General features: G+C 49.8%; 1 protein-coding gene across 5 annotated transcripts in view; it reads right to left on the bottom strand.

Annotated features, from left to right (window-relative positions):
• Positions 1-13,034, bottom strand: part of PCBP2 (poly(rC) binding protein 2) — a 182,214-nt gene that overhangs the window by 64,674 nt on the left and 104,506 nt on the right. For all 5 annotated transcript variants that reach the window (XM_033938356.1, XM_033938357.1, XM_033938359.1 and 2 more), the window contains one exon: positions 10,736-10,811. In XM_033938356.1, coding sequence (XP_033794247.1) covers positions 10,736-10,811 — 76 coding nt within the window. The remainder of the gene's footprint in view (positions 1-10,735; positions 10,812-13,034) is intronic.

The following is a 13,034-nucleotide window of genomic DNA, read 5'->3' as shown; positions in this document are numbered from 1 at the left end:
ATAGGGAGGCTCGCTGAGGCTCCTTAGAATTGGAAATACATCATGAAGAAAATCTAGTCCATTTCTGGGAGTAGCATTGACGAGTAGCAGGCTTCCTGGAAGCCTCCAAGACATCTCTCACCGCCTGGGAAAACTGGTGGGGAGTTATGTTGAGAGGAACCAAGCTGTCAGGTGGAGAGAATGCAGGTTGGGATGAAGTAGAGATCCCTGATGCTGAGTAAGCAGTGAAGGAAACACTGGAAGAAGGAATGGCTCCCTGCTGCTGAGTTGAAGTAGAAGGGAGAACCAAGGTTGCCTGGGCCACCGAGGAGCTATTAGAATCATGGTGGCTTGGTCTGATTTCAACTTGACCAGAGTCTTCTGAATGAGAGGAAATGGAGGAAACGCATACAGAAAGCGATTCCCCCAATCCAGCAGAAAAGCATCTGCCTTGAGTCGATGAGGAGTGTAGATCCTGGAGCAAAACTGAGGCAGTTTGAAGTTGTGGGGAGCCGCAAAGAGGTCTATTTGAGGCGTCCCCCAATGTGCAAATATCTGATGAAGGGGGTTGGAATGGAGAGTCCATTCATGAGGCTGGAGGAGACGACTCAATTTGTCTGCCAAGACATTGTCCTTCCCCTGAATGTAGACAGCCTTGAGGAAGGCATTGTGGCGAATTGCCCAATCCCAGATTCTGAGAGCTTCCTTGCAGAGGGAGGCCGATCCCGTGCTCCCCTGCTTGTTCACATAATACATGGCGACCTGGTTGTCTGTACGGATGAGGACCACCATGTCGTGAAGCAGATGTTGAAAAGCCTGAAGAGCATAGAAGATGGCTCTGAGCTCCAGAAGATTGATCTGATGGAGGCGGTCCGCACTGGTCCAGAATCCCTGAGTGTGAAGCCCATCCAGATGAGCCCCCCAGGCATAGTTCGAGGAATCGGTTGTGAGAACCTTCTGATGAGGAGGAGTGTGAAACAGCAAATCTCTGGATAGATTCGAAGAGGTCATCCACCAAAGTAGAGACTGCCGAAGAGCAGGAGTGACTATGATGTGTCGAGTCAACGGGTCTGACACTTGAGTCCATTGAGAAGCTAGGGTCCACTGAGGAGTTCTGAGATGGAGCCTGGCAAAGGGGGTCACATGAACTGTAGAGGCCATGTGGCCCAGGAGGACCATCATGTGTCTCGCTGAGATGGACTGGCGAGAAGACACAGACTGGCAGAGATGAAGAAGAGCATCCAGGCGCTGAGGAGGAAGGAATGCTCGAAGCTGAATGGTGTCCAGTACCGCCCCGATGAAGGGAAGGGACTGGGTAGGCTGCAGATGAGATTTGGGAAAATTGATCTCGAAGCCTAGGCTCTGTAGGAAGCAGATCGTGGTCAAGGTCGCCGAAATGACCTTTGGAGCCGACGGGGCCTTGATGAGCCAGTCGTCGAGGTAGGGAAATACCTGAAGACCCCTGTTCCGGAGTGCAGCGGCCACCACCACCAGACACTTCGTGAAGACTCTGGGAGACGAGGACAGGCCGAATGGAAGCACTCGATACTGCAGATGTAGATGTCCCACCCGAAATCTGAGGAACTTGCGGGAGGCCGGATGAATGGGAATGTGAGTGTAGGCCTCCTTGAGATCCAGAGAGCATAACCAGTCGTTCTGCTCGAGGAGAGGGTAGAGAGAAGCAAGAGTCAGCATGCGAAACCTCTCCTTGACTAGGAATTTGTTGAGGGCCCTGAGCCCTGAGGTCCAAAATGGGTCGCAGGTCGCCCGTCTTCTTCGGAACCAGGAAGTACTGGGAGTAAAACCCCTGGTTCAGTTGGTCCGGCGGGACCGGCTCCACGGCACGAAGCCGGAGCAAAGCCTGAGCTTCCTGGAGAAGAAGGGCGGTCTGAGTCAAGTTGGAAGGATACTCTCTTGGAGGGTGGTCCGGAGGGACCCGATGGAAATGAAGAGAGTATCCCTCCTTGATGATAGTAAGGACCCAGAGGTCGGTTGTTATGGCCTCCCATCGATGATAAAAATGATGGAGGCGCCCTCCGATGGGAAAAACAGAGGGAGGCAGAACGAGGTTGGTTATGCCCTCGACAATACAGTCAAAAAGGCTGTGTGGTCTTAGGAACAGCCGGCGACTGAGACTTGGGCTGACCCTTCTGGGGAGGCTGACGCTTCGCCGGTTGTCTCGCAGGAGGAGTTTGCCTCAGCTGATAACGCCTCTGATAAATCAACGGTGGACGAGAAGGTCGAGACTGTTGAGGCTTGGGCTTCGGCCGAAGGATAGATTGGAAGGACTTTTCGTGGTCAGACAACTTCTTCGTGACAGTCTCGATGGATTCGTCAAAAAGATCCGCCCCAGCACACGGGACGTTCGCCAGGCGGTCCTGAAGATTCGGGTCCATATCAATGGTCCGCAACCAGGCCAACCGGCGCATCGCCACCGAGCAACTGAAGTCGGAGTTGGGACAACGAAGCAACCACTTCCTCAAACTCAAACCTAGCCTGGGACTCGATGTATGGAGTGAACTTTCGAAGCACAGGTAGAAAAAATTCCAAGTAGGTTGCAAAGTGGAAGTTGTAATTCAAGACTCTAGACGCCATCATCGAATTCTGATAGATGCGTCGCCCAAACTTATCCATGGTTCTGCCCTCGCGGCCCGGAGGTATGGAAGCGTAGACCTGGCCAGGATGAGACCGCTTGAGCGAGGATTCGACCAGGAGGGACTGGTGCGAAAGCTGAGGACCCTCGAAGCCTTTATGATGTACCGTGCGGTACCGCGAATCCAACTTGCCAGGGACCGCAGGGATAGAGTAAGGAGACTCGAAGCAGCGCATGAAGGTCTGGTCGAGGAGCTTGTGCAAGGGAAGCCGCAAGGACTCCGCCGGAGGCCGAGGCAAGTGCATGGTATTGAGATACTCTTTGGAATATCGAGACCCCGCATCTAGAGTAATGTCCAAGTCATCCGCCATCTGCCTGAGGAACGATGAAAAGGACAATTGGTCCGCCGTCGCCGGTCCGCGAGACGGACTAGAAGAAGACGAAGCCTCAGGCTCCAAAGAGGCCTGTGAACAACAGGACGAGTAGAAAACTTCGGGGTCCTCGAACTCCGGGCCCGGAGGAGGAGACCCAGTCGAAGCAGCATACCCCAACCGAGGCAATTTTTTCTGAGGCGAGACGGTCGAGTGTCGAGAGGAATGCTTCGAAGAATGCCTGGACCGATGCCCCTCCCGATGCCTGGAAGGAGATCGAGTCCTTCTGCGAAGAATGCCTGGACCGATGCCCCTCCCGATGCCTGGAAGGAGATCGAGTCCTTCTGTGCGAGACTGCGTCAGACGCTTCCAAGGAGCAGATCGGACTCGATGCCGTCGATCTCAAAGGTGGAAGAGTCGGTACTTCTCTGGACGTCGCCCAGGCTTGATAGGGAGTTCGGAAGAACTCATCCTGCTTCCTGCTATGCCCCGGACTGGATGGCCCCGAAGGTGGTCGCCATACTGAATCATGGGGCGGAGTAATCGGTTCCAAGGGAGGCAGGTCACTAAACGAGGGTTTCCTCGAGGGAATGGGCTCCAGAGGAGGCATCTCGCTAAGAGAAGCCCTCCTCGAGGGAATCGGTTCTAAAGGAGGCATAGCATTCTCGGAGGACCTCCTCGAGGACCCGGACACCACTCGCCGCTCCTCCTCGCCGAGCAACGAGGTCGTGCGGCGTGGAGGAGGAGGAGGGGGTGGTCCGCCCCTCGAAGCCGAAGCTGGGAGATCACCCTGGATGGTGGCAATCAGACGAGGCCCCATGGTTTGCATGAGCTCAACGAACTGAGCCTCCAGAATGGACCGCAGCGAAGCCGATATGGAGGGATCCGCACCAAAAGGGGGCCCTTCCGCACGGTCTCCGCGCTCTTTAGGTGCAGTGTGCTTCTGCTTGCCAGCTTTCGGCACCTTGAGCACCACTGGTGGAACTGTAGGGGTCGAGACCTGCTCCGAGGGAACGGAGGAAGGCACCGGCGCCGAAGTCGGGGCCGAAACTGGGGTGAATGATGCCGGTTTCAGGAGGCCCGAAGCAGCTGGGGAGGTAGCGGGCTTCGCTGAAGAAGTCGAAGCCCCCGTCGATGTCGAAGCTGCAGGCGCTGACGAAGCATCCATCTTGAACATGGACTCCCAGAGCAGACAGTGGCGCTTAAACGCTCTCGCCGTCAGAGTGGAGCAAGGCCGGCACGATTTCGGAAAGTGATCCGGTCCCAGACACTGTAAGCAGCGTCGATGAGGGTCCGTGAGCGAAATCGCGCGCTGGCACTTGCTACACTTTTTGAAACCGGTAATCGGCCGGGACATAGGCCGAAAAAGCTCCGCTGCAAGGTCGAAGGCGCGGGGCCTCAGCCACGCGGCCGACCCGGAGTCGGAAGGAAAAATTTTTTTTTTTTTTTGAAAAAAGAAATCAAAGAAAGAAATAAACGCACAGGAGAGCCCAAAAGAACTCAACCCGCAGCAAAAAGAAGGCAAAAAAGATATTCAATGGGCGCAAATTGAAGATAGACTTCTCAGCTCCGCGGAAGAAAAAGAACTGAGGAGACACGCCCGGAGCATCGGGCGGGAAGGCACTGGCGCATGCGCGGTGCGGGCATCTCGAAACTTCTGAGTTTCTTCAAGCAAGACATGCTTGCAAGATGTCCGTATCGGGGCTCTGTCGGATGACATCACTCACTAGTGAGAATACCTGCCTGCTTGTCCTGGGATAATGACATGTATAATTTGTCTTTAAATGTTAACACCTGCTACAGGATTACTCCTTGCAAGGCTGACACCTACTGGCCATTTTCTTCAGAATTTCAATTGTAATGTTCTCCTGCATAGCCCCCTTGCTGAAAACTAAGTGTGGTGGCCAACTAGCTGTGTGTGGCAGAGAGAGAATATGAGAAGGTGTGTACATTATGAACAGGAAAACCAAAGCAGTTGTGAAAAAGATTATATACTTACCAGGGTAAACTCTTCCAGTAGATAGGTGAGACTCTAAACAGATAGGTAGAGGCACCTGTGGCAACAGGCTTAAAAACAAACTGTTCCACTCAAGAATTAATCAAACAGTAATGTTAACCGCCAAAGGCTTCAAAGAAGCTCAGAAACTACTCCCATATAAAATGGAAACATACAAATTATTCTCAGTCCCCAAGGGCTGCCAGGCATCCAAGAATCAGCTTGAAGAAACAGACTGAAATAGCAGGCAGGTGCAGGAAGGACTGGGTGGGAGTCTAGAATGTTTCACCTATCTACTGGAAAACAGCTGACCAGAGTAAGTACGTAATCTCTCTTTTCAGTGCAATAGGCAAGACAAGTCTAGACAAGTGGGATCAAATGCAGTTCCAAAAAAAATTCTAGGGCAGGCTGACTGTGCTGACCCTCAAGACCAAGGACCCAAAAGCAGAGTCCAGTCTTGCTGCCATATCCACTCTGTAAAACCTAGCAAACGTGTGAAGAGACAGCCATGTTGCTGCCCTGCAAATATAAGGGGAGATAGCTTGAATTTTGGCCCATGAACATGCCACAGAGTCCTGGTAGAACGCACATTGACAGAAACAGGACCGTTTCCCAAGAAGAATGTAGGCTGACAAAATGGCCATCCATTTGGAAATTGTGGCCTTGGAAAAGGGAGTGCCCCACTTAATCAAATGAGTCAGCACAAATGGTCAAAGAGAAAACTCGTTAGTGACCTCCAGATAATGCAGAAACACTCTGCACACATCCAGTTTCTTCAAAAGGTGATCTTGTGTCCTGGAATCAGTAGGCTGAAAGGCAGGGAAACGCACTTCCTGATTAACATGGAAAGCTGAAACCACCTTCGGCAGGAAGGAAGGAACATTGGCTTGAACCTTGAAAACTTTGTCCAGAGGCTGGGCAAATTCCAGCAGACTGCGAGTGCACACCAAAGCCAGGAGGAAATGGATGGAGCTGGCTGAGTGACCAAATTCAACTCCTATAAAGATTCAGAAATAAGGTCCAGCATAGCCATAGACTTAAATAAGTGCAGGACCGTGGGATCGGATCCAAGACACCAGAAGGATCCACAGATCCAACACACAGTCCCTGATCTCCTGCTCTAGGAAGCTCAGCACCTGCATCAGGATCCCCCAGATCAGGGTCAGACAGCTCAACAATGCCACAGAGACATCACAGAAGTAGATTGGGACTGCACAGAACACCTGTTCTGAAACTCAAGTCCACAAAAATTTCATAAAGACTGAAAAAAGTGTCTGGGTCCTAGGGCATAGATGACATTTGTGTTTTAGGCTACAGAGGATCTGCAGCCAGGCAGATGGAACCAACAGCCATGCTAAGGCCCAAAAGCAAATAAGGCTGCCCTATCGGGCTAGCCGAGTGCTTAATCACCTGTATCAGCAGAGGCCAGGCTAAGCTGAATGCTGCCCCAGCTATGCCATGCGGCACAAGGACACACTAAAAGTACTAAATTTGCACAATCCAGGCAAGAACCCACATGAGGGGAGCCCAAGGACTTCACCCTAACAAGTTTCTAGGCAAAATTTGCATCTTTGGAGAAGCAGGGAGCTTTAGAAAAGAGATCACTAAAAATCCAAGATGGCCACCTTTAAGAAATTTGCACCAAAATCATGATTTTTCACACTTCCCAAACTCAAAAAAGGCAAAAATAGGTCCTTACCTGCTAATTCTCTTGATTGCTGATTGCTGTTCATAAAGACTGAGTGTAAGGGACTGCACAGGCCACTTGTACTGTAGCCAAAAGTTAGTGTGTCGGTCTCCACATGCTGGCAGAGGACCATAAACCCATCCATTTCTGTGCCGGTCTGGAGGGACTAAATTCTCTTTTGGCTACAGTACAAGTGGGCTGTGCAGTCCCTTACACTCAGTCTTTGAACAGCCAAGCAGCAATCAACTAGGTTGAACAAGCACAAAACTCCACACTTACATGGAAAAGAAAAAGGAATAGTCCAATATCAGACCAGCGAACACTGATTAGAAGAATTATGCCGCTGCTCTTTAAACTCCCCAAACAATCAAATACAACCAAAAACCCACAGAAAACCCTGTATTCTTCGTGAGAAATACCAACAAATTCACAGGGCGGGGTTTGCCTTTCTGGAAGGACTATAACAAAGGAAATGAGCAGATAAGGACCTAATTTCTCCAGACCAGCACAGAAATGGATGGGATGTACCAAAGCAGTACCCATCAAGGGTGAGACCCCTGAAGGGCCTCCACAACACACTCGCTGAACACCACGTCCCGACATGCATGAACAGCCACATGGTAGTGTCAAACAAAGGAATGGAGATAAGCTTTACAGATAACCACCACAGGTACAAAAGAAGATTCAGCCCAAGAAGCTGCTTGACCCAGAGTAGAATGAGCTTTGAGAAATTCCATAACAGGCTTCTTTTGAAGAAGGTATGCCAAAGCGACAGCGAAGGGGAACTGGACACGCCGACACTTTAAGCCAAGCAAAAATCAACTAGGCTAAATCGGAACATACGACTCCACACTCACATGGAGATAAAACCTAAGTGTAGCCCAAGAGGACCAAAAAACACTGCTGAATACCGATTAAAAACAAGAACCTTCCCCAAACGTCTCATAGTTCACCAGCTAAACCAATCGAAACAAAATGCCACTGCTTTTGAAACTCCCTCAACAACTAACACCCACAGAAAAAACACAGACCACCACGACAAGGCAGGGTTCTGTGTTGGTCTGTAGGGACTAAAAGAAAGAAAATTAGCAGGCGGTACCTTTGAAAATCATGCAAACACCCATGGGCAGAACCACTTTGCGAAGCCTGGCGAAGTCAGTCCTCCGGTAAGTGAGGCACTTTTAGAATCAAAGCCTGAACCAGTTTATCTAATTCTTCCCTAAAAAAGAAAGCCACAAAAGGGGAACTTACTGAGCTTACTCTTAGATGCTGCATCCGCCAAGCCATATAGTACTGTGGGTAGCTACTGCAAGAGCCATGGATTAGCTAAGGGACATGGCATCAGAGAGATAAGTACCACCTAGCTCAATCTTAGCCACTTCCTGATCCACTAAGGACCAGTCAGCGGATTTGTGGTCAAGAACTCAGACCACCAGAAACAAGCCCGGACCACCAGACCATCACCTGGACAGTCAGGGCAGTAACATCAAAACTATTTAAGAGCAGCCTCCATTTTACGGTCCTGAGAGACTCAGAGCCAAACCACCTTCAACCAGCATAGTATGTTTGCGTGCGATAGAGACCACCGCAACCACCACAGAAGACTTGAAAAGTATCTATCGCCTTCAGGGATGGGGTAGCCTTGCCATGGACTGTGCCATGCAAAAAGGCACATCCGGAACTTTCCATTGAACAAATCCCTCTCAGGAGAGTTTCCACAACACCTGAAGAATGAGTTCTTGCAACTCTTCCCGTTGAAATATGCGAAGATGCTTCCTCGTCAACCGGTGCCTCAAGTCTCCATACAAAAAAAACAGGCCCCCTGACAGATCTGCAAGGTTCTCCCCAGGATCCCATTCCTCATCCAGAGAAAACTGATCAGCCTGATCAGCCATAAAAGAATTCTCATTCCAAGACACCCGCGGCCACTTGGATGAAGGCTGAGGGAGCTAGACAGAGGCAGCCACGGCAAGAGACTGAACTGGGGCAGCTGTGGAAGGGACACGCTCCCCAGACGACCCCGAAACCCCCAGCCGCCTGTATGCAAGACTGGCACGGCAGCAACACAGCATTTATGTTAGGAGCAGAAGACACATTGAACCTGTTCCTGCCTTTCCAAGACAGGAGGAAGGTCACCAGAGTCTATGGGCAAATTAGATGAACTTCCCGCCAAAACTGAGGGAAGGGCAGTCATTAATTTGTCACCAGAAATCATGTGTGGCACCAAAGGCATAGCCAACCCTTCCACTACTGAAAAAAGGTCAGACCCAGCTGCAGTTGAGATGGAATCCCCCAGCCTCCCCGGTGGACCACAACACCAAATGCATCGGACCACTGGCAGCTGAGGAAACCCTGGTGTGAGTGATGGGGGAAGCCCGGGGCTCATTCCCACCGACATGCGATGCACACAGAGAACCTGGCACGCCGATACCCAAAGCTGGGTCTCCCTCAAGGTGGCGGGAACATTTCGTGCATCCGCATCCAATGAACGGTGCCCACAAAAAGTACACTGCTTTTTTGAAGTTCTCATAATGAAAGTGCCAAAAAAAAACACACAACACTGTATAAAAATGGCAGCCTCAGGCTTCCCCCTAATACAAAGCGTTCATTTTCTCTTTCTTCTCACAGGTAATCAGATGTAACAAAACAAGCAGACCCCACAGGCACTCTAAACTGTAGTCATGCCAATATCAGTGGCAAGGTGTTGAGGTTCCTCTAGATTCAGGAAAACCTGAGGAGGTGGGGGGTAAAGGGAGGAACTTGACCTTTCCGAGTGTGGCACCCCTGAGGTTGGTAGGACCCCTAAGAGGGTCCCCCAAGCTCAGTCCGGACAAAAAGGGACAAGAAAGATTAACTAACCAGGCCTTAAACCTCAGTCTGCACACAGATCACTCCACCTGCTAGAGACTGAGAAAAGACTGATAAGAGGGACTGCATAGCCTATTTGTACTGATGCCAAAAGTCAGTGTCTCAGTCTCCACTTGTTGGCAGAGGAGTGTAAACCATCTGTTTCTGTGCCGGTCTGGAGGGACGATAAAGAATGGCTATATGAAAAATTTGCAGATTGTGATATATGAAAAATTTGCAGATTGCGACTGGAGGGTATGGCGATAATCTGTTTCTTTATTTCTTTCCTGTGTATTGCCTGTTTGATTTAATACTCAGTTTTGTACCTATTTTGGGCCTTGTGTCCTTGTACTGTTGGATTTCTGTACACTCTGTCGCACTCGCTAATAGACATTATTTGAAAGAAAAAAAAAATGGCGATTAAGATTTTTCAGGAGGGGGAACATTCAGAAGCACTTAAAACCCCACTTCTCTAATCTCTCCCATTGTGACCTGTCTGAAGATCTGTGCTGTAGTCTGCCTCTGCTCTTACAGTAGCTGGATAAAAAATTCACTGTTTCAATGATGGTAATGCTTCTGCAAAGCTGATCTTCAGGCTGCCAGTCAGACCCTATGGCTGACTGCACCTCCACCCCTGTGGACCAACTGATGCACATCAGGACAGACGAAGGTGAGAAGATGCAGCTAGCACCCTACGAGACACCGCTGAGCGTCTTAAGGACAGCCAACAGCCTGCGCTCGACCCCTGCTTAACAGCAGGTGAGACCACGTCAGGGACAGCCCTGAGCTCAAGAAAAGACTATGTAGGCTGGCTAACAGATACCCAGTGGGATCGGCTTGTCAGCTACAGACCGAAGTCTGTGTGTTCTCAAAGCAGACAGATGAAAAAACGCTCCAAGCACCAGAATCCCTGAGAAAGGGACAAAACACAAAATAAAATAAAATGGGGAGAGCAGAACACTCTTACAGGCACGTGTGCAGAAGGAAAGAAGCTAAGGAGTCCAGTGAATTACAACAGAGGCAAGAGGAAAAATCCAGAGTTGATTCCTTCTGCAGATGCATGCAGCTATGGGGATATTACCCATCTGTCTAGAAAGTCTTACCTATTGCACTGGAAATATGGTTTATGGCATCAGATTACAATACTGATTTCAAGACAAGGATCAGAAAAGGAAGGAATGAATTGATGTCATCAATCCCTTCACCTCAATGTAAGCTCTTACTCAGTTTTATTTTTTAAAGAATTGTTAGATTATACATACCATTAAATCCAGTGTTGCCACCATGTGACATGGGAAAATGAGACTGTTGCATTGCCAACTGGTGCAGCTTGGTCAGCTAAGGGGATAAAGTGCAGAATTAGAGCTAGCACTGGCCACAACCAAAAAAAGTCAAATGTAAACACCTCTGAGCAAGTTCATCTGTTCCTACTTAAACGGTTATCTCATTTGGCCACCATATTTTTCTGGCACTGGTTATAGTTAATCTGTCAAGTATTTGGTCTGCAAACAGTGGTGCAACTTGTGGTTACAGATCAAAGCATAAGTGAGAGTACTGAAAGCCTTCAGGAACAACAGTAACATTTACTGAGAAATAGTAAATGATCAAGGCCCAAGTAGTCTGCTCAGTAACCTTAAGAGCTGTAAGCTACTTACAGTAAATGAAATGGAGAAATTAGGTTCTTACCTGCTAATTTACTTTCTTTTAGCTTCTCCAGACCAGTAGAGGTTAATCTTTACGAATGGGTATATATCCAATCATGACCAGCAGGTGGAGACTGAAAACAAAACTGTGGGACAGTATATAATATACTCCCTTCTCTATTTACATCAGTCTGCCAAGCAGAACAAGAACTGGAAAACAGAAAGAAAACAATACTCCGAACAGGAGTAACAAATAACATACCCAAATGCTGTTGGAAAATGCAGAGGAGAAATACCAGAAGGAAAATGTCCCCACAGCTCGCCAGCTAAGCCAGCCGAGGCACAGCCGCTGTTCTTTAATTCTCCCCGGCCCTAGAAAAATACTAGAACCCACAGCAAAAAACAAAAACTGCCCGCGAAACAGCCCCAACAACAACAACAACAGACAGGGTGGGGACCTCTACTGGTCTGGAGAAGCTAAAAGAAAGTAAATTAGCAGGTAAGAACCTAATTTCTCCTTCTTTAGCACTCTCCAGACCAGTAGAGGTTAATCTTTACGAATGGGACGTACCAAAGCAGTCCCTCACACGGGCGGGACCCCCGAAGGGCTGACACCAGAACACACACATGAACACCGCGTCCTGACGCGCCAGAACATCTACCCGAAAGAGTCTGACAAAGGAATACAAGGAAGACCAAACCGCAGCCTTACAAATGTCCACTGGAGGCATGAGCGACGACTCAGCCCAAGAAGCCGCCTGACCCCGAGTAGAATGAGCTTTGAGAAACTCCGGAACGGGCTGCTGCCCCAGAAGAGAAGCGGAAGCAATAGTCTCCTTGATCTAGCATGCAATAGTAGCCCTAGAAGCGCCAGCCCCCCTAAGAGGACCAGTCAGAAGGACAAAGAGATGATTTTATTTCCTGATCTCCTGGGTCCGTTGCACATAAGAGCAAAGGACCCGACCAACATCCAACTTGCTCAGCTGTCTTTGCTCAGAAGAGCCCTCCCAACTACCCAAGACCGGGAGGACCACAGATTGATTGACATGAAAAAGAAAAACTACTTTTGGCAGAAAAGGAAGGAACAGGCCTCAAGACAACCTGCTCCCTAGAAAACTCCAAGGGAGCCCTACAAGAGAAAACCTGTAGCTCAGAAAACACGCCTAGCGGAAGAAATGTCCACCAAAAAGACCGTCTTCAGAGTAAGGTCCTTCAAAGAGCAGCCGCCCAACGGTTCGAAGGGCGGGTGCATCAGAATAGAGAGAACCAGACTGAGATTCCAAGAGGGAAAAGAGGACCGCAGGGGAGGCCTGAGCACCTTGGCCGCCCGCAAAAAGCGAATCACATCAGGAATGACTGTCAAACGCTGACCCGTCACAAACCCCCGAAAGGCTGACAAGGCCACAAGCTGAACCCGGAGAGAAGCCGAAGCCAGGCCTCTATCCAGGCCATCTTGCAAGAACTCTAGGATGTTAGGCACAGAAACGCGAAGAGAGACCACTCCCCACACCTGGCACCACCCCTCAAAGAAGTGCCAAATCCACACAGAAGCCTGAGAGGTAGAAAGCCTCCAGGACCCCAAGAGTGTAGAAATCACCCTATCTGAATACACCTTCTTACCAAGGCGACCCCTTTCAAAAGCCAAGCCGTAAGACAGAAGGGAGACGGGTCGAACATGGGAATGGGACCCTGCGTCAGAAGGTCGTCCAAGGGAGGCAGAGAAAGAGGATCCGCAACCAGAGTGTCACCAGATCTGCGTATCACGGATGCCGAGGCCAATCTGGAGCCACCAGAACCACCAGACCCAGATGGCGAACAATGCGGAGAAGAACTCTGCCCACTAATAGCCACGGAGGGAACATGCACAACAGCCCCTCTGTTGGCCATGGTTGAACCAGGGCATCCAGACCCTCGGCCA

The sequence above is a fragment of the Geotrypetes seraphini genome, chromosome 3, assembly GCF_902459505.1.
Source record: "Geotrypetes seraphini chromosome 3, aGeoSer1.1, whole genome shotgun sequence".
Lineage (NCBI taxonomy): Eukaryota > Metazoa > Chordata > Amphibia > Gymnophiona > Dermophiidae > Geotrypetes > Geotrypetes seraphini.
This window is presented reverse-complemented; position numbering and strand designations above follow the sequence as displayed.